Below are 21,888 nucleotides of genomic sequence, written 5' to 3' on the forward strand. Positions count from 1 at the left end.
AATGTCACATAGTCCAGTCCAACAGCTGTTGGTAGTGCAACACATGTTCATCTGCTGCCTCCATTATAACCAAATCACTGATACAAATAGGGATTACACTGACAGGACCCGACATACTGAGCTCATGGATTTGAGTAAATTTATTATACAATATTGTTTCGTTCTAGCCGACCAGTCGTCTGCAGCCACATAAAAGGAGATCAACTGCAGATTTTCCACATTCATTTTACAGGTGTGATGGTCAAACTGACCCAAGGCTTCTCCAGTCAGCCTGATGACAGCCCTGTTTATGATTTCTCTCAGGATCAGGGGTCATGTCCTATGAATGACTCACCGATAGACTTTCTGCCCTGCGGCCTCAGGCTGAGCTCTGCACCTTCAGCTGGCTGCGAGGAGTCTGCCATCTCCTCTTTGGTTGAACCTGAGGTGAAATAAACAAATGCTTTAGCAACAAACACTGTAAAGGTTATTTCATATGCTTGCTGATACTGTACTGTACCTCGTGTCAGTATAACAGCAAAAACTACAGCAGCGGGTTGAGACTCTGTGTTGTGTACTAAAGATGATATTTGGTGCAGTGGATTTGTATTGTCCAGCTGCCACAGAATATGTGATCAAATGTCTTTGCTCAAATAATGAATGTTTGAGAACAGCAGAAAGCTGAGGTTGGGTTTTTTTTGCCCTTAGTTTTTGTTTTCAGGCCACGCAGGCTGCCCTCAAACCTCTGATTACTGCAAGTCTCTGAGCTTGTGCACAGCCTGTTATACAGATCTGCAGACTAGGAACTGAACTACGCATTACTCACACTCCTCTGCAGGTTGTTTTAGGGGAAAATTAATTTGGTTTCAAGCTACAGTGTTAAAAGACTATAGACTAGATTTTAAGTATATCCTCAGCTCTTGCAAGATACCTGAAGACAGCTGTGCAGCTTCCCTCCTTTCACTGAGCTAGAGATCTATGCTTTTGTTTCATCTTGGTTGGACTATTGCAATTCTCTTGGCACCTGTCTTCTCAACACTTTTTTGAAACTCCTACAAGACGTCCAATATTCTGCTGATAAGCCTCTGACAAAATTGTCTAGAAGACCTCATGTCATTCCCTTTCTCATGTCTGATTCATAGTCCAGTGTACTCTTGTGATTATGTGTAGAGCATTGCATGGTCAAGCTCCTGCATGCAGTATATTAGAGGGCTGCTTAAGCCATTTGACTCCAGCAGGACTCTGAGGTCCTCTGATCAGGGTTTGTTCCTCTGGCAAAACTTCAAACCAAAGGAGACTGTACATTTGAGATTATCCCTCCTGAACTTGAATTGTTGATGACCCATTTGTTTAAACTTGCCTACATTTGTTAAGTCTGTATCAGCTTTATGTAATTCTCACTTGTTAATGTCTGATAAAATCTCTTGGGGTGAAACTTTAATCTGTCATTGTGAAAGACTTCTGTTCTTTAAAGGTACTAAAAAAAAACCCTTACAAAGTTTGACTTTTAATTTGTTATGTATTGATACTTAACATAATTTTTAATGTTCTATGATTTAATTTCATTGGAACTGTTGTTGTATGAAGGGCACTCACTGAATGTTGTTTCTAATACAAGGCTGTACAAACAAAGTTATTATAATTATAAGTCTACAAAAAATATTAAGTTTTTAATTATAATTGTTTCCATTGCAAATATTATTTATATTGTTAATATTGTTGTTATTTTTGTTGTTGTTGTCTCCCCCCTAAAAAGCCCCTGCTAGGGGGGTAGTACTTTTCAAAAGGTCCCGGGGCTTTTGGGGGGCAGGGCCTGCAAAGCTGAACGTGTCTGATTGGTAGCTTACCTGCAGTGTTCTGCCCGGCGTCCACAATAACATCACACACATCTGTGATTCACTTGATTTTTCTTTCTTTAATTTGTTCTATCTGTTTTCTATGTGTCCATATTTTTCAAAAGAAGAAGCTGTGATTCTCTTGATTTAGCAGCTTGTAACAGTAGTCTTTTATCATCCCACTGCGAATGCGTCTCTCCCGGTGTTACGGTTTTAAAAGTGACCCTGTAAACAGGAGAACTTCAGCAGGTCATGTAACGGTTTTTGTGGAGTTTACCCGGGGCTTCGGCCCCGCGGTCAAAACGGAGACAACAATGGGGGGCACAGAGCCTTTTAGTTTGAATCATAGCATTATCATTGTGCTCTTAACAATAAGTTTCAATGATCTGCGACTGAATCAATTATCACTATTAAAAGAATTTGTGACTGTAATACTTGTGCTGCTTATTCTTTTCCAGTAGGGGACAGTGTGTTAGTGTGCAAGTGAAGCTTGCTGCCTCGCCTCCAGGAAAACTGAAGATGATAGATTGCAAGTTCTATCACTGTTTACATCAGAGCAATATACTATACACACACATGGGAATGAATATTTGTGATATACGCTGTATGAAGAACAGAACTGAAATGTGAATGGACACACACACACATGAACACATCTAAAGAACGTGTGTATGCAGCCAACTCCAATCTGTATATTTCTGATTAGGGAATAGTAAAACACAGGAGCAGCTGTGGAAATATAAAAATCCATAAATTGAGATGTATAAAAACTCAACAGATAGTTATGACACAAGTCTCACACAGCTGCATGCACACATACCAATACACAGAAGGCCACTACTGGCCTGTGTTTAGGACGCCCCAGTGACTGGCAGTGTGTCTGCCTGACAGAGAGAGTGTGTAACGGCCTATAACACCTTCAGCTGATGGAGAGGGCCATGAAAATGATGAATGATAAACAATAGCAGTGTTTCGCTCCAGTGAATCAGCTTCTGGATAGCACAGAGATGCCGGTCCATATTACAGATGGACCCTGGCTGCTCAGCTGTTTTGCATTAAAACATCATAACTCAACTGTCAGGCTGTGACTTGATGGCTCTGTTTGTGGGATGCGTTAATGTCTTCAGGTTTTAGCAAGAAAGCTTTACCTGCACTAGGAGAGGAGGGTTCACACACGCTGGAGGAATCGCTGTAAGTGTTGGAAACCTGCTCTGACAGTTTCTTCTTGGTGCTTCCGTCTGTCTTGTGGTGTTTCTTCTTGTTTTTCACCAAAATCTTCCCCATCAGCTCCATCGGGCTGGGCAGAGGGACACTAGACTCCAGCTGGATGAGGGTAGAAAAGCAATGACAACAGAGAAGTGAAAGAAGTGATGATGAGTCTGGTAAATAGAGAAAGAAACAAGTCTGTTTAAAAAAATAAGATTTCTGCAGAATAAAGCAGTGCTTTGTTGTGATTGTTTATCTGTTGAAGGATGCCGGGATGTTGGCTTTTGATTGTGAAAAGCACTCTGAAAAATGTTTCAAAGGAAAATTGTGTTATCAAGTTTCAAAGCGTTGCTGTTTGGCTGAAGATTGCTCCATTACAGCCATGTTTTACATCCGTTTGGAGACAAATTAGCCCATAACTGGAGAAAATAGGAAGTTGTTTACTGGAGTGGTTCTGATTTAAAATGTAAATACACTTCAGTTTTATGCACAATTCTCCATGGAAGATTCTGCTGAGAAGGGCTTGTTAGTGACCAAAAGGATTGGCACTAGGCATTACAAACTCTGTTGATGTAACAACTCAAAAGTTTACACTTTCAACATTAATTAAGATCAGCTTCCTGGGGAGAGAGTGAGTGTTAAACACAAACATCCAGCCTCTCAAAGGAGCTTGCTTGAAGTAGAAAAACCTCTGATTTATTTATGGGGTACATTGCTTTTGGATCCCTGAGTTTAGAAATATTAATAATGCATTAGAGAAAGTTAGCAGTGATATTGGATACACACTTGCCCACACACACAACCACTGAGTTTACAAGTTATCAGCTGTACACACATCATAACTTAAAAGCTTTTTTTCTCTTTTTCTTGGCTTCTTTCAAGTGAAAGAAAACAGTGATTCATGCACCAAACTTGAGCCAAGATGTTCCACATCTGACACATCTGTCTACACCTTCCTATTGTGTTGTTGGACAATGACAAAACACAGATTAGGTTGTCCTGTTTCTCTTGGCTTTAACAGTTTCACATAAATGGATCCGGTTCCACAATGGACTGTAATCTTGACCACACTCAAATACACAGCTTTAATGAAACTACAATTTAACTGGACGGATTCAATAAAGCTTTCCCCCCCAGATCCTCTAAGTTATTTTTTTTTTGCTCAATAGTAATAAATGGAGAGGAAGAGTGAGATATATATATATATATATATATATATATATATATATATATATATATATAAAGAGAGAGAGAGAGAGAGAGAGAGAGAGAGAGAGAGAGAGGGAGAGAGAGAGAGAGAGAGAGAGAGAAAGAGAGAGATATATATATATATATAGAGAGAGAGAGAGAGAGGGAGAGAGAGAGAGAGAGAGAGAGAGAAAGAGAGAGAGATATATATATAGAGAGAGAGAGAGAGAGAGAGAGAGAGAGAAAGAGAGAGAGAGAGAGAGAGAGAGAGAGAGAGAGAGAGAGAGAGAGAGAGAGAGAGAGAGAGAGAGAGAGAGAGAGAGAGAGAGAGAGAGAGAGAGAGAGAGAGAGCAAACAAAGACCCAAAGTAGAATGAATTGTTATTTGACCCTAAACCATTATTTATCAATTATCTGAATATCTGTACAATGTCAGAGATACAAAACAAAGACGTATCCTAACCAAATACAGGCTGAGTGACCACCAGCTAGCTGTAGAGACAGGGACATACAGGCAGACATGGCTGCCCAGAGAGGAGCGTCTAAGTGCTCACTGCTCTACAGGGGACATAGAGACAGAGATGCAGTTCATCCTCCACTGCAGCAAGTTCTCTTTACTAAGAGATTCCCACTACAGGGTAATTACTAAAATAGTAACAAACTTCCCAACATTAACACCAGAAGAGAAACTGTCAGTTCTCCTGGGGGAAGGGTCAGCAGCTCCTCTGGCTGCTAAACATGTGTACTGTCACAGCCTGAGGGATGCACCATCCAATAATATCTGATTTTAGGTGAAGGTTTTATGAGCATACCGCATCAAGTGAGGACATTGAGATATGCTGTATGCGTGACACCATCGTTCATTAATGCATATAAAATATGTAATATATATAATATGTAATATATATATATGTAATGAATATATATGTAATGTAATGAATATATATGTAATGAGGAGTGATTCAAAAAACAAGTAGAGGTAGAAAGTGGACTGAACACCACTGATATAAATTATATATACACTCAACTTTTTCAACACATTCAAGCCTCGAAAGCTGCGCAGTAATTAAATCTAACTAAGCAGGTTCACTTGGGTGCTTCTTCCTTACAGGTTTGTCCAAATTTTTTCCTTTGTCCTTTAATTGTCTATTGTGCAAAAAAGCCAGATGTAAAGTAGTTAAAAATTCTCAAACTGCAACTAAAATGCTGTTCCTTAAATCTACAAATAATGTTTTTTTTTAATCCACCTGAGACTTCACTGAAAGCGCATCTTTTCTATTCTTTTCTGTAACACAGTTGCATACCCATGACTTTTACTGGACAATGACTACATTTGCAAAGGTGATTTTAGTGCTTAAAGCTCCTGTGAGGAACTTTGTCTGTGATGATGGCGACCCCTGCGGAGAATGTCTTTTTTCCTGTACATGCGAAACTAGTGTTTTCAGACAAAGAAACTCTCCCCTTGCTGTATTTGATGGTGAAATGTGTCAACACTGTAGAAAAAGTAAACACAAGACTTTCGCCCCAGTGTGCTGTCAATCTTCTGGTCTGACACCTGCCACCTCACATTGATTACAGACACCAACAATAGATTTATAGAGAAAGTCAATCTTGTTGCTGATGGTTTTCTTTGCTTTTGGTCATGAAAAGACATCTCTGTTCATTTCAGTCTGTTTACTAACCAGCCAAAAACTCCTCTCAGGAGCTTGAAATTCTGTCCTGAATCATTATTCTCCATTTTCAATAATGTCTGCACTGTTTATTGGGGCAAGGCTGACAGAAACACACTTTTAGGACTCTCCAGCTGAATCAGGGCCATTGTAGAAAAATGAGAGTATTCATATAGGAAGTATAATCTGTTTATGTTAGTATTTTGCTCTGTTGTACTTTTCCTGCAGAACTGTGGTTCCCAAACTTTCTTTCCTTGTAGACCCACCGGGACACTCCCAGAAATAAAAGTGATGCATTGCTGTCAAATAGAAAAAATCAATTTAATGTTCTTTCAAAATGGAGTGAGGAAAATGTATTTTGTACTCAGCTTTATCTATAGACAGTGGCAAGCAAGTCAAGCAAGTGTGCTATGATGATTTTAGTTGATATACAGTCTAAGTCTTCTGTTCCCAAAACCAAGGTCGGGAACCAAAGCTGACAGATACATGTAGAAGATTAGTCTGGACACTGCATGAAGCAGACACATGGACTGTGATACAGTAGTGATGTTTTTTTAAGGTGTATCCTATATATATTAACTGTTGTTGTGAGCCTTGGAGCTGCACTAACTCCAACAGCTTATGACTGCTCTTCTGCCCACATTACTCTCTATCCCCCCTGCTTTCTGTGTGCAAGCTCATCTCTCCTTGCCAATCCTGCACTGTCCTTGGCTTAAAACTAAGCCCCAACAAGACTGAACAAACTGCAAGAAAAATAGCTTTATTTCTCAACATATTTCTTTTTTTTTTTCAGCAGTTTTAATAAAAATGTTTTGGCAACACAGCGCTCATCAGCGTAATGAATGCACTGATTACAGCCATATGACAAACAAGAAATCATGCTCAAGGCAAATCCAATTTTTGAGTAATGTTGTTCATAATTTAGTGAGAGCAGACTGCTCTCACTTTGATTGAAACAAAAACAAAAACAGGAGTCTCTCCTGTTGAACATGATTGACATTTTTATGTAGTGAAGATACTGGAGCAGCTTGATTTTCTATAAAAACTGTAATCCTCTTTACTGTCACTTTAGGCTCAGCTGGAACCAATTTCACTGTATCCCATCCCTGCCCCTTCCCCTATGGACTCTCAGAGCTGATATCCCATTCAATTTGCTGTATACACGGCTGTCTTGGTGCCAGGAGGGAATGGTTGTCATTGCTCTCACCTTTCCCACTTATTACATGCTCAGTAGTAGAAATCTGATTCCTCGACGGCACTTTTCCCTCTCAGTCTCTCTTTCTAACTTCTCCCTTGGTGTCTGTCTCCCTCTCCTCCTCCTCCTCCTCCTCCTATGTTCGAAAGGATTCTCTCTGATAATGCTTCAATGTCAAATCCAAGTCAGGGGGCTGCTGGGAGCACTAGCTGCTCCTCACTGTTACACCAGAAGGATTAATACATCCCTGGTGGATAACACCCAAGGAGTAAGTGCTCCTTGTTGAGGGACATGTGTGTTGTGTGCCTGTGTGTGTTTTTCTATGTGTGCCCCAAACGCCTCAAGAGGTTCTTGAGTGTGCGTGAGAGAGTTTGTGAGACAAGTGTCTACATTTACCTCACGTCACTACACACAAAGAAGCCTTTGGGAGAAAGAAGAAAAAACAGAGTTCGGGTACAAGGAGAAAATGCAAGCTTTTGACTGGTAGCCATGGAAACAGAGGAAAGACAGATAAAGGGCCGCCAAGAAAAAGCTGAGTTTAGATTACGGCGTATAACACGTCTGTTTAATCTCACACTGCTGTCGTTTGTAGTCTTTCCCGAGATAATGGAGAGGTGATGCAGGGGGATCAAAAATGACTGTGGGTTCAATCATTAAAAGTTGGCTTCTTTGGAAGAAACTGCCACAGGTGTGTCGGAGAATGTGACTGAAAATCAGAAACCAAAGCTGAGGAGAGAAAGGGAGCATGCCTGCAGTGACAGGAAGAGCAAAACTGTGACAACACATTTTGCCAGGTGCTAGAGGCCATGTCGATACGTTGCTGTGCGTGTGACAGATGGAGAGGGGGAGAGAGGAAGTGTTTTCAAGAATGTGGAGAAACGGTTGAGTGTGTGAACGAATGAGTGGGTATCATGTGCGAGTTCATGTGAGTGAGCATTTAGCTGCCTCATGAATGTATACATGTTTCTATGGGTGGCATGCTGGGCAGCAGTGTTCAAGGACACTTCTTTGGTGCACCCATCTGTGTGAAAATATCCACCCAATCCCCCGCTGCTGGCAGTGCTGCATGTGTGCGTTTATGTGTGCGTGTATGCGTATGTGTGTGAGCCTTTTAAAGAGAGAGAGAGATAGAGAGACTGCAGAAGTGTGAGTGTATGTGTGTTTGAGCATCCTTATATACTCACAGGATATTTCTCCAGAGGTTCTGTCAGTAATGCGTCTCCAAATATTGACCTGCAGTACTCTGCCATCTTAGCCTGCTGTTTTGGTCTGCAAGGCATCACACACAAAAAACAAACACAGACACACACACACCGTTATGACTTCTTTAAATATCAATACACACAGAATATATATGCTGCATATAAAAGACACCTAAAGCCCTCAAATGACAAAACAAGCAGTTAAAGCTTCATACGCCTCAAGGTTTGTGATGTTTGCACATATGATGGGAAACAATCGACACAGCTGATCAGGGCTTTCTGATGTTAGCTGATCAATAAGGTCTACAGGTAAACTGTGGGCTTTGACTTGTAATGATCTGTTGACTCACGAGTCCACGTGGTTCTCAAAAGACAGGATAACAGGGAAGGGTGAGGTCTTGAAGGCACACTCTGCAATAGCCTCGATCACCTCCTGAAACACACAACAAAGAAAGACAGTTGAAGATATGGCTATAAATAAGAGTGCAAGTGCATAGCTAAGGTAGAATATTGTTATTAATATTTGAGTTATGTAATGCACATTTCAAACAAATAATGTCAGTGAAGTTTCTGTGATAACACACAGCGGAGTCATAAGAAAGTAAAGCAATTCAAAAAGCTCTGGAGCTCATATATCTGCCTGAATCACATCCATTCACATTGACAGTATTCCCTACATTTCCTTCATTGCCTGAGAGTCTCCCTCTGAGAACACAAACCTGTTGAAATCAATAACTGTACGAGGAAGCAAGGGTGATAAGATGGAAAGATAGTCCTTTGGGTGTACAAAACATAAATTACACTCTGCAGCTCCAATGTTTTCTCGCTGCACGGCACGATGGTTGAATAATGTAAAAGAAAATCCTGTAAAAGTACCACATCTCGCTGTGTGCTTGGTCATTTATGTGCTGTAAATTTTAGATACCTCTACAGAAATTGAAGCAGAGCTACGAGACGATGTCACGGCTCAGCTCCGGTGAAGACAGTTAAACATCTGATATCAGATTTCTAACCCTCTGACTGTCTATGCCAATTACACCATCATTACCAACAGTGTCAGATCAGGTAATGCCTTCCCTCCTATTCGCTCCAGCTCCTCCAATAAAAGTCTGTCTGTAATTCAACCCACTTCATCTGTAGCACTCCAACATCCTCTCCTTTACTATTCCTCTCTTTCTGTGTTTCACTTAGACTGATTCTATTACGCCTGTTCTTCCTCTTTTGTTTCTCTCATTAGAGCTAAATTTCCTCTATCAATCACTCCACCCACTTCTCTCTTACTCTTTGTCCTGACACTTACTCTACCCTGAGATCCTCACACACTTCTGGTACCTATATTGCATCATTTCTTTCTTTCCTCTCATCTTCTGAGACCTCAATTAAGTGTCCATCAGCGTTAGTTTGAGGCTTTTCAGTGCTTCACAATCGCTTAAAATACTCCATGTGCTGCATGAATGCCACGCTTTTTTGCTACTCCTGCTTCTTATACAACTGTGCTGCACTGTGTATTAACCTTATTTTTCTGTCCGACTATATATTCACGGTTTTGTTGGTGTCTTTATTTCCCATAAATCACTGTACGACAAATTACATTTTCATTAACCCCCTTCTTTTCAGATTCTTTCAGCTACAACAAATCACTGTGTTCATGTTACCTTCTTACGACGATACTTTATTACTTCACTAAATGGAGATTATTCCCAAGAAGTCAGCCACTAATAGAATATACTGATTGTTTAATTTGAACACCACAAGTCAATTAGTACTTTAGTTAATTGGCGGAGGATTAGAGGCACATTAAGGATGAAAACAGAAACAGATTTTGAGAATAAAGTCACAATCTTTAGAGAATAAAGTTGTAATTTCAAGAGAAATAAGTGGTCATTACAGGCAATGGTTAATCTATTAGACAAGAATAACACATAGGGCGATATGAGAGGGGCAGTCAACCGTCTGCACTATAATGAGGAAAGTGGATCATCTTATGAAGATATGCGCAGCAGCTGAGGACAAACAGCACATGATTTCACACATTGACTACTGCAACTCTCTTAAAGCAGGCCTCCCTGCGAGTGCATTTAAACCTCTGCAGATGATCCAGATAGCAGCAGCACGTCTGGTCTTCAACCTGCCCCAAAACAGCACGTCAACCCGCTGTTAATCTCTCTTCACTGGCTTCCAGTGGCAGCTCGAATCAAATTCAAAGCTCTTCTTCTGGCCGGCAAAACAGTGACAAAAACAGCTCCTGCCTACCTGGAATCCTTCATCCAGGTCTACACTCCCTCTCGCCCACTACACTCTGCCTGTAAAAGACACCTGGTGCTCCCAGCCCAGCATGGCTCTAAATCTCTAGCTAGACACTTTTCCTCTGTTGTTCCCAACTGGTGGAATGAATTACCTAACTCCTTACAATCCGCAGAGTCCCTTTCTCCGTTTAAGAGATGTCTGAAGACTCAACTGTTCAGGGAACACTTGGGCACTTAACCTGACCCTTCTCCTCTTTGTCCTCAGGAGTACAATGAATCAGAAGGTCTAAAACCCAGCTCTTACTGAATATTTAGCACTGAATATTGAATGCTGTTGAATGTTGATTGATATTGTTGACTTGAATTATTTGTTGTGATTAGCTGTGGCTACTTCTTCTGGCACTAGATGGCAGAACCTGTCGGCAATCAAATTGAAGCACTTTGTCGCACTTACTAAGGTTTTTCCCTCCAGTCTAAATTCTTGCATGTGTTGTACGTTGCTTTGGACAAAAGCGTCTGCTAAATGAAATTGTAGAATTGTAGAAACCTACGTATACTCAAAAATAACCTCACAAGAGGCTCCATGTTCATGATTTTAGTGAAGGCGACTGACTGCTCCTCTGATCTTTCCCGAAAAAAAATGACATAGACTAACTAAATCATGACTTTTCTTTACCTCATAAATTAACAACTTTATTCTCATAGTGTTTTGCCTTTATTCTCATGAATTCATGACTTGATATTTTTAAATTTGATATTTGATATTTTTTAAATAAAAAATTTCTCATAAATGTACTTCTTTAATCTTAATCTTAATTTTTCCCATAAACTGGTCTGAATATTCGATTGCATCCAACAGATACCTCACATTTCATTTTTTGCATTTCTGAAAAGTAGCTTCTCAGGGACTGTTTCCCAGAAAACTCAACAGGAGTTGTAATAAACTGCCCTTGTAGTTTCCAGTAATCATCACAGATGTAATCTAATCAACTAGGAATGAAATCTTAAAAGGTTACAGAACCACAAAGAAGAAACTGATTCATCAACAGTATGAGGATGAATAAAAAGTCACAAAAGCTACTGAACAATGCTTACACATGGATCTGCATAACTTTTTGGGCCTGGAACAAGCTTCTGCATTTTGGTGCAGGAAATTGTATGCTTGAAGAAGCAGATGTTCACATCTGTGGCTGCCAACAAACTTTTGGAATGGAAACAGACCTGACTCACAAACAAGTTTATTGAACACTGGAGTCTAAATAAAACCAGATCCAAATTACAAAATACTAAATATTTCTTGCAGTCCTGTCAGCCATGTTCATGGTGTTACCTTAATCTTACATATATTCAAACATTTACAATTATTGCATTTTAAAGAATGCATATTTTAAACATAAAAGCCTCATTTTGAAGTACATAATACATTTAGTTGGTGATGCCTCAGCTAGGCAAAACAATGATTTTAAATAATTAAATAAAGAGACAAACTAAGGGATAGAGAGCAGTTATGGTTGCAGACATACCTGTCAGAGGAGACCAAATTCTTAGTGGAGGTCTGGACTCTGGGAATGCACTTTAATAAACTAAATCTAATCAAATGGAAATGAGAAAGAACCCAGAAATAGAATGCTACTTCATTTAAAACGTATTAAAACACAGAGTACCTATAACACAGAATGTTGTGGCTTTTATCCAAACCAAAACCAAATCAGTATTTGATGCAGTGAATCATGATGACAACATGTTTACATCATCTCTCAGAACCCTCCTGCTCCTGCGTCTACAGAAAAAACATTCAAGTCTAACTTCAGAGAACGATGTTTCACCCCAGCCCCTCAACAGCCCCATAGTACCTCTGCTCCCCTTGTCTTACCTTGAAAGAGATTTCAGTTGTCATGGTGAAGCCGTGAGTGATGACAGGTTCTTCTTCTGTGGTGCGACCCTTCCAGCAGTCCAGTTCAATGCAGCGGCACCCTGACAGGAGAACCTGCTTGTACATCTCCACTGACGAGTTTCCCGCCAGTTGGCCGGCTGCATCCAGCACAAACACAAACATTAAAAAACAATGAACAACCCTTCAGGTTACTGTGATATTAATCCCATAAGTAACAAAATGACTGTAAAACCACATTATCTCACTTTTTAAGAGCACATTTACAGCATTAGTTGATGCGGTACACACAATACACTTGTCATTATCTGAGGCAGGCACGTCTCATCACCCTGTCACCATTAGCAGAGCAATTATCTCTTCACATTAGCTGCATGCTTTGGAGCAACATGGTGGGAACTGTGTCAAAGTGAGAAGAAGATCTGTGTTCTCACCTAAGGTGGTGTTGTTAATATCCTCTTTTTCTCATTACTTTTCCCAATTTCCCTCTAGCTCTAAATTGCTTCCCTTAGAAATGGAATCCTTGTCCAGATCCTCTCAGGGTAACATTTTCTTTACCTCAATTTGTTGTACAGTGCAGAAAGAACCGCTTTAATTTACCATGAATCGCCAGGATAAAAATACCTCTGCATGAATGAAGAGGACGTACAGTCAATCCAATTATCTCGCGCGGATTCCTCTTATACAGTGGTAAAACATACATTCTGCATGAAGAGGAATGCATTCACCCCTCCAAGATGCCAACAATATAATCCCAATGTGTCGTTTTGAAAATACATTAAGCAAAACAGTGTTTGTGAGGGGGGAATCAAGAGCTGATTGTTTGTTTTTCTCATTTCTTCATTTGGAAGGCTACGAGGCCAGCCTATTACAGAAATTCCTTATTTTTTTCTCTTCACCGGAGAAATATGATCCACTTGAAAGATTCAATGCACTCCAGTTCCCCCAAGAATAGATCTGAATAGATGAATTTTAATATCCATTGAGGAGAAAATGGCCTCTGTATTGTGGCTGCCATGCTTGTGCACTGCCGGGAGTCAGTTACTGTGACTACCAGTCTAAAGAAATATTTAACTCATGAATATCAATGAATTGAGTCTCATGTCATGACTTGATTGGATAACCTCTCCAGAGATAACGTAGGAGAATGCACGGGTGCTTTTGATTGACTGACCTGCGAGGTATAAAGTCGGGTGTATTCACTTGTGAAATCATAATTGTATTTCAGAATGAATGAGTGATGTGTTCATGTGAAGAGGATCAGAGAATAAGGACCAGTCAGGAGTCAAAGGAGTTGAGTGGGTGTGTGTTTTCAGACAGAAACAATCAGACTGTTTAACTTGTGTGTGAGGTGTGTTTACCTGTGAGGTATGTGTTGTGTGAGGAGTTGATGAAATAGTGGGAGAGGGGGAAGGTCATGTCTTCGCTCTGGTCCAGCTTCTCAGGTGGGATGATGCTGTTCTCTTCCCCGTTGAGATACTTAGCAAAGCCTTCCACTGAGATCTGACCTGTGTGAACACAACGCATCACAAAAGCATGTTTGTCAAATTATTCTTGAGAGAGACGACAACATAAAACTGTTCCAAATTCTGTGCCCAAATGAAGAGACAACCAATCGCATGAAAATAGAGGCAAGAGTTTGGCTTTGTGATTACAATTTGCACCCCATGTACAGAGGCTAAAGTTGACTCCCAGCCTGGAGTCATCCATCTAATGAAGGCAAAAATGGTAGGAAAACTGACTTTGAAAAGACCAATACCAAAAATCAGCCGGTCAAGTCCAATCAAGCTTCGACCACATAGACCCCATTGATCCCACATATATCTTGCTGCCACAATCACTCACTGATGTACCAAATGTGTATGACTCTGCAGCTGAAACAGACCCAAACAAATGCACATTTTACTTTAATTTGAGTAGTGTCTGCTAATAACTACAGTACCCAGCTGCTCTAGGAAACTGAATGATCTACAGCAGGGGTTTCCAAAGTGTGGGTCGGGACCCCCTGGGGGGTTGCGTGACACAAATAGGGGGTTGTGAGGTGTCCTCCAGAATTAAAAAAAAATTGTAGCTAAACTTGAAATTAAACCTTAAAAATAGAAAACATAAGGAGTTTTCTGCCTTTCTTTTTGCAAGATGACTCCTAAGTTTGGGTTAGTGAACAGTTAACTGTCAAGAGTGCAGTATCAGTAGGTTAATTCATAACGGCACAGGAAACACAGCCACATGCTCATATAGGTAGGCTAATTTTCTGCAGATCAGTTAAATGAAGCCACATTTAATCACTTTGAGGAACAGTGGGGGTCGCAAGTCTTTGGCACCAATATTTTGGGGGTCGCGGGTTGAAAAGTTTGGGAACCCCTGATCTATAGAGCCTATGGCCCGTACCCTTCTACCAACTGAGGCAAATCAGTCACAAGACTTAGAGTTTATAAAGGATAACAATGTTTGTGGTAGAGTAGGTATTATAACTGTTTTTGTCCTTTTCATGCAATATGTTGACAAAGAATGTACGAATCACAGGCTTTATCAAGTGAAATGAAAGCACTGTGCATGGCATACGGAGGTGAACAGCTATGTGCACAGCTATGTGTCGCTTTATAAAGAAAAATGTATTTTTTTGGAGACTTAAAATGCAAGATTTGCAGTTGGGAACAGCCTTGAAAAGACAGAAGGTATAAAGTATGTTTTAGTGTTTGTGCATACAACATAATGTGTATACATGCTGCAGGTAGGGGAAGACAAAATATTCATAATCACTTATTTACACTGATATAACATTACTAGCTCAATTTAGCCCTAACGCTTACTCACTGTTTGCCAAAAGCCTTCATAGTTAATCCTTGAATTATGAGACTCAATGCGTCTTACATTTCCCCGATGCTGTGCGCTGTAGGTATATTAATAAAATAATACAGAAATCACCTAACCTTGTTTTCTCAGGCAGTTTAATATAAAACTGATTTTTAGTATTTCAGGCTCCTCAGCCTCTGTTTAGCATTTCTAATAAGTCATACAAGGATAAAAAAGCTGAACTGCCCTTGATGTTGTTTTCCTTGTTTAGATTGCCTGTCAAGGTCAGTCATGTTAAGCTCAGCCCTTCTTAGACTCATCACTGAGCTCACATCTGGGCTGAGGGTGCTCAGACAGTAAATAATGCTAAATAAACAAGTCATAAGCAGCAGAGAAAACGCTCACATCTCTAATCATTACCAAAATCTCAATATGCATTAGAATACATATGCGCTCCACACCTGCATGGGTTTAATTTTATTCAACATATAGTAAGAGCTAGAAGCAAGACCATAGAACTTGCAGTCTCCTCCACCCGTAGACACACACGCTTGATGTTATGCTAAATATGCTAAATGATGCAAGCTTGACGGGTGCAGCAGGTCCCTCTGGCCACTTTATGCTAATTAATGCGGAGCCGCCCTCTGCAGAGTTGCTGGACTAATTAACGATGGCTGCTGTCTGTGACATGAGAGCTCAGGCTCACTAAGCATCTTTCTCCCTGCTGACTGCAAGGACCTCTCTTTGAAAGACCGAGGTCTAACCTCTGTCCCGCTCAAAGACACAGATGCAGAGTTTCTTCTGTTCCCCAAGACATTTGCATGTCAAACACTGAGTAATGGTGTTAACATGGCCGGGAATAGGGGTGTACTTGAGTGAGCACCTACAGGTGTAATTCTAAAGGTGATGCTTGAGAGGTGAAGTTTGTTCTGAAAGGCAGAGTAAGAGGACACAGAAATTAAATTCAAAAACTTTGGCTCTTGTCCACATCAGGGACTCTGATGAGCTGAGAGGACGCCGCAGTGTAAATAAATTCTGAATTTAATGACAACCTGTAAGTGGGTGTGTAGACAATCTGGCAAAGAGCTTCTTCTCTACAATCACAGAGGATGAATATGTGATAATATGACGCTATCCACCCTGGATGAAGGAGACTTTAAGTGTCTTGTTTCATTTTGCATTTTATTCATCTGTATTCAAACAGTGTCAGAACATTTAAGCACTGACTAATGTAGTGGAAGACAATGATAGAGTGCTGAGGGAAGAAATGAAAGAATGGTTTAATATTCAAAAATGTGAAGTGGAAGTTGCAGCAGTGCAACAGAGCAAAAGGAAACAAAAAGTCAGGTAAAAATAAACAGTTTTCAATCCTCTGACTATTTAGACAAGCATGTTTTAGGCAGACCTGAGGCCAGAAGTGTGTTTAGAGGGGTGGGCAAGGGTGGGATCAGCCCCATTTGAAATTTGTTTGGCCACCCCTGGTGCAACTCCAAAATCCTTAACTATGATTGGTTATCTAAATACCACATCATTTTCAAGATTCTGTTCCTCAACTACAAGGCCATCAACAACCTATAGCTCCTCGGTACCTCATTGACCTCCTCCATACAAAAATACCCACCCGTAGTCTCAGGTCCTCCTCTTCCACCCAACTCACCCTCCCACCTGCTCGCTTGACCACCATGGGGTCGAGAGCTTTCAGCCGCTCGGCCCCCTGCCTCTGGAACTCTCTCACCCTGGACGTACAAAATTCCACCTCTCCCACCACCTTCAAATCACACCTAAAAACTCATCTTTTCCATCAAGCATACTCACTCCAATCCGTCTCTTGGGACTGGAATGACTTCCCCTCCCCTTCCCCCTTTCATTTTTCTAGCATTGTATATTTATTCTAATGTATGTATTTATTTACTGTTGAGTGTTGCTTTTATTATTGCTATGTTGTAAGGTGACCTTGGGTGTCCAGAAAGGCGCCTATAAATAAAATGAATTATTATTATGATTATTATTATTATTATTATTATGATAATGATTATTATGGTGATTATTATTATTATTATTACTATTGTTATTTGTCTTATTAGTGGCGTATCTTGTTTTAAAATCAACTACAATAAACATATATACACTGTGGGGCAAGGGACTACCAGTAGCTTACAATGTATGTGTATATTATGACTCTCAATTGCGACTTTAGGTGTACATCTTCTTGTTGAGTCCATAAAGAATTGAGCTTTAAATGTTGCCACGATCTTGTGTTGCTTTTTAGAGTTCAAACATTCAACAAAGGAATACAATATCTGTTGGATACTTCAATGTTAATCTATACGGTAGATATGATACGTGGAAACAGAAATGCAAAATACTATTCAGTCATGTGTGTGAATATTCCATGACACCTCTGCATAAGTCAGTACCCCTGTTGGGGCAACCACAGTCAAAAAAGTCTAGACACGGCCCTGACACCTGATGCACTATGTTCAAATACTGCTAGTAAATCCAAATGGTAAATAGCCTCCCATGTACATTTTCCTATGAGTGTTTGAGTGTCCTTGAAAGAGGTATAAGTGTGTTTATGTGCGTGACTGTGTGTGAAGGTAGCATGTGGAGCCCTGGACCCCTCTGCAGAGCAGATGGCAGCACTTCCTCGGGCTAGATAAATACTTCAGATGGGGGAATCTGTCACTGGGACAGAGAAGGGCACTTGTCCAGAGAGCCTGGGACAGGATGAAACCACAACATCACAGTATGAGCACATCGCTGTGATCAGAGTCAAACGTCGGGCGGTCAAACGGGACACTTTAAAGTGATTTAAAGAGTAATTTGGTCTAATTTAGTCACCCCTGATTAATTTGGTTTGAAAAAGGTACTTTGCTCAGGAGTGTTTATTAAAGTGGTATTGGTGCTCTGCTCGAGTTATTTGAGGGCAATTTAGTTTCAGTATGATCAGTGATGAAAGGTTTAAATGTGATAGGCATATTAATGACGGACTAAACAGGTTTTAGACACTTCTGGCACCAAAGATTAGCATTTGTAATTGTTGAACAAAATCTCAGTTTAATTGGAGCCTCAAGATTTTTTGTGTACTCTCCCAAGTCAACACAACATTAAATCCAAGCCAAGAAAAGCATATAACCCTTTTGATCCATTTCACTGTGCAGGTTAGATGGTGCTTATTGTTGGATGAAAATAAGCCCCGATCAAATTCAAATCTAAAGTAACACTTCCTATAGAAATGTTTCTGGTGCTTTCTCAGCCATAAAATGGGCACTGGGTAAACACAAGGTAAGAGCTTTTCAAACAGGCACATGCAGATTGTATTTTCACCCTCATTTGATGTGTTTCAAAAATGCTTTTACGCAACACTACGAAAAAACCCTCTGATTTGCCTCAGAGTAAACATCATATGGTGTAAGTAAGTCACCCATTTTGGCACACTTGCATAACAGGCTTTCCAGCAGGGATAAAATTTGAATTGGCTCTTACCCGACCCTGATGCCTGATATCCGAGGTGGGATGTTCTCCAGTTTTTGACAACATGAAAGCACAACATGTCCAGGAGCGTTGGCTCCCCTGCACTCATCCATCTTGGCTGTTCATAAATTATTCTGTGCCACTCCTGAAGCTCTGATATTACACTATAAGACCTTATTCATTCACTGTAAACATGCAGAGTTTTTTAATGCTATTAATACTTGATGCCTTTATTCCAGTTGTGTGTGTTTAAATGATAGAGTATCATACAGAGGTGATAGCGTGTATGGACACAATACAAACAAATGACCAAGTTACATTATGCAAACCGGGACACACATTCAATGAATTTGACTAAAAGGAAGCAGAAAACAAAAAAGCTGCTTGCCAAACTAATGCTGGTTACTTGGCAATTGTTCCTGGCAAGCAAATAGTCCTGCACATTACCCCCCATGAAACTGCAAATTACTGTTTTTACACTTACTCAAGTAAACAACGTACAACATATTAGTACCTGCCAAGGGACAGCTGATGCAAATTTGCTGCAATCTCACTCTGGAACAATGCATCAAATGGAAACATTCATGTTCAGGGAACAGAGAGAGCTCTGCAGTGGAGTGACTTGTGAGCAGGTGTTGTAACTTTTTGCTACCAGCCAAAGTGGCTGCCTCTCTCTGAGAACCATCTTCATGCTCAGCTAGGTTAACAGGCGTAGCTTAAAGGTATTTGTGAGGAGTTTTATGTTGTGTTGATTCTGGATGAAGTCGGTACAGTTTTTCCAGGACAAAGAATGCATTTCCCATGAGCACCGTCACCCTCTGTTGTGAAGGCTACAGATCTTCTTTATATCACTACTTTGTTCAAGACAACTTTTTGCAGGATGCAGAGTGATGAAGTAATGTAATGATGACATAAAATCATTAAATTTGGTAAACTCGGACTAATTACTGTTAGTAAGCTTAATTAGTTGGCCATGATGACCAAACATACCAGTCTAACGTCACTCGTCACAGCCCCCGTGTCATGATGTGTGCTAAAGCGTCCTAATAAGTGTCTGAGTAATGTAAATATGCACACGGTTTAACCATAGACTGTATAAAATATGGACGTAGTATCCGTGACGTCACCAGTCTGTTTCTAAAGCGCTGTTTTGAGGCCAGGCGGCGGCAGCCATATTGCTGCTGTCGAGTGATTGTGACGTAAAGAGGCGGACTTTGAGTCTCCTAGCCAACAGCTACAGTGTTCCCGCCTGTCAATCAAGTCAGCTGTGCCTCTCATTGGAAGACTCGTAATCTCAATATATTTGAAACTACTACGTTAGAAAAATTCACCCCCCCGTACAGTGTGTGCCAATCGAGAAATGAGCTATCCAGACTAAATTCGTCTTTTGTACCAGGCTGTAAACATGTTTATTTCTGCTGTAAAGATCAGCTTTTTTGAATTGGTGTGTATGTGGTTTCCGGTACTTCCAGAGCCAGCCTCAAGCAGACCCTCGATGAACTGCAGTTCTTAGCACTTCAGCATTGGACTCATATTTTTAGACCGGAGGTTGCCGCTTGGGTTTAACTCATGCTAGCAGAAACACTAACTCCCGTTCATTAGCCATATTTCTGTTATACCAATCAAAGGCAGGGATGTGGAGCTTCTCTGTCTGAAATAACACTTCAAAAGAAAACGTTTGTCTCTTTGCTCACCCTGTTCCAGTATCAGCCATGAGTACTAAACATTATGTTAAAAAGAATACTCAGTACTAGACATTTCGACATATCGACTATGCTATTTTTGGCAGATCTGACGTAAACACAGGTAAATACAGTCTAAAGAAATATCCAATCTTGTCTCTGATCATTTCATTGGACTGTGTAGATCATCAAGAGGCTTCAACTATAAGAGTGACTCTATTTCAAAATCAGTTAAGAACTCTTCACTCTTCGAAAGAATGATATGAGAGTGGTATGAAACTTTCTCTATGACGCTTCACCAGACAGTGAATAAACATACTTTCAAACTGTGGTTTGAAGATGATCTCTCTGAGCTACCACGACTGCCCATGAATGAACAGACTGCATACACAGGCACATATTCTTTATTTAAGGTATTTCATCTTTTGAACAATAATTCACTTTAGCTCAAAAAGATAGTTTTATTGAGTGGAAGGAATGAGAGTAGAGAAATATATGTACATAACTCCATATGTGTTTTGTGTACTCATCTAAGTCCTCATTTATTTCCAAAACTTTCACCAAAGTTCTTTGATCAAGCTCTGCTAAAGTACTGAAACACACACACACACATCCCTCCCTCTCTATCTCTTCACTCTCTCTCAGACATTCTCTCTCTTCACTAAAGTATTCAAGTCATGGTTTCTTCTTCTTGGATATAAAATGACAGGGAATATTCTGTATTAAGTTCAGCAGTGTTTTCAGTGGATGAGACATTTTGTGGTGGTGTCTGGTGTGTGTCTGGTGTGTGTGTGTGTTTTCTGGGTTTCTCACATTCCGTTCCTTGGCACCCCACTATGTCCCCTCACTTTCTGCACATTGCTATGGCAACCCTTCTGCCAAATGTATTGGCCAGTGGGGGCCGGACTAGAGGGTTAGGGGGACTTTAAAGATGTCCGGGAAAAATATGTAAAAGTTTTGTTTGTGCCTCCTGGAGCTTCTCTTACATGAACACCTTCATCTGATGTGTAAAAAGTAAGTGAGCAATGTGTTGTAGGTCTGTTTATGTGTTCATGCAAGCATAATGGTGTGTCTGTATTTGTACTGGCAGATATTTGAGCCACTGACCTTTCTCTGCCAGCGACTCATTGGGTTCATATTTGTCCACCAGCAGCTGGACCTGCTCTGGTTTGAGCGGAGGGTAGAGTATCTCGTTCAGACGAGGGTCTCGCTGTTTATTGTTAATAAACTCCGTCATCTGCTCGACGGTGAGGAATGGACGACTCTTCGCCCCCCTGAAATGAGACGAGAACAAGGAGAGGAGAGGAGAGGAGAGGAGAGGAGAGAAGAGGAGAGGAGAGGAGAGGAGAGTAAAGGGGAAGGTGGAGAAAACATGGGAGGGTTAGTCAGTGATATGTGAGCACAAGGACAGAATTCAAAAACAGAGATATGCGAAAATTAAACAAGCAGACGACAACGGAGGGGAGGAGAGTAATTAAAAAGATGTGAAGTGGGAGAGCAACAGAATCACAGAGGAGCAGAGGATTTA

At 40.5% G+C, this 21,888-nt stretch overlaps 1 protein-coding gene across 1 annotated transcript in view; it reads right to left on the minus strand.

Annotated features, from left to right (window-relative positions):
* LOC117824362 (1-phosphatidylinositol 4,5-bisphosphate phosphodiesterase beta-1) overlaps window positions 1-21,888 on the minus strand; it is a 146,681-nt gene that overhangs the window by 34,701 nt on the left and 90,092 nt on the right. The window contains exons 9-15 of the mRNA XM_034699830.1: window positions 21,468-21,634; window positions 13,773-13,919; window positions 12,394-12,551; window positions 8,625-8,707; window positions 8,257-8,341; window positions 2,963-3,137; window positions 335-421 (exon numbers count right to left, since the gene is read on the minus strand). Coding sequence (XP_034555721.1) covers window positions 335-421; window positions 2,963-3,137; window positions 8,257-8,341; window positions 8,625-8,707; window positions 12,394-12,551; window positions 13,773-13,919; window positions 21,468-21,634 — 902 coding nt within the window. The remainder of the gene's footprint in view (window positions 1-334; window positions 422-2,962; window positions 3,138-8,256; window positions 8,342-8,624; window positions 8,708-12,393; window positions 12,552-13,772; window positions 13,920-21,467; window positions 21,635-21,888) is intronic.

The sequence above is a fragment of the Notolabrus celidotus genome, chromosome 13 (assembly GCF_009762535.1).
Source record: "Notolabrus celidotus isolate fNotCel1 chromosome 13, fNotCel1.pri, whole genome shotgun sequence".
Classification (NCBI taxonomy): domain Eukaryota; kingdom Metazoa; phylum Chordata; class Actinopteri; order Labriformes; family Labridae; genus Notolabrus; species Notolabrus celidotus.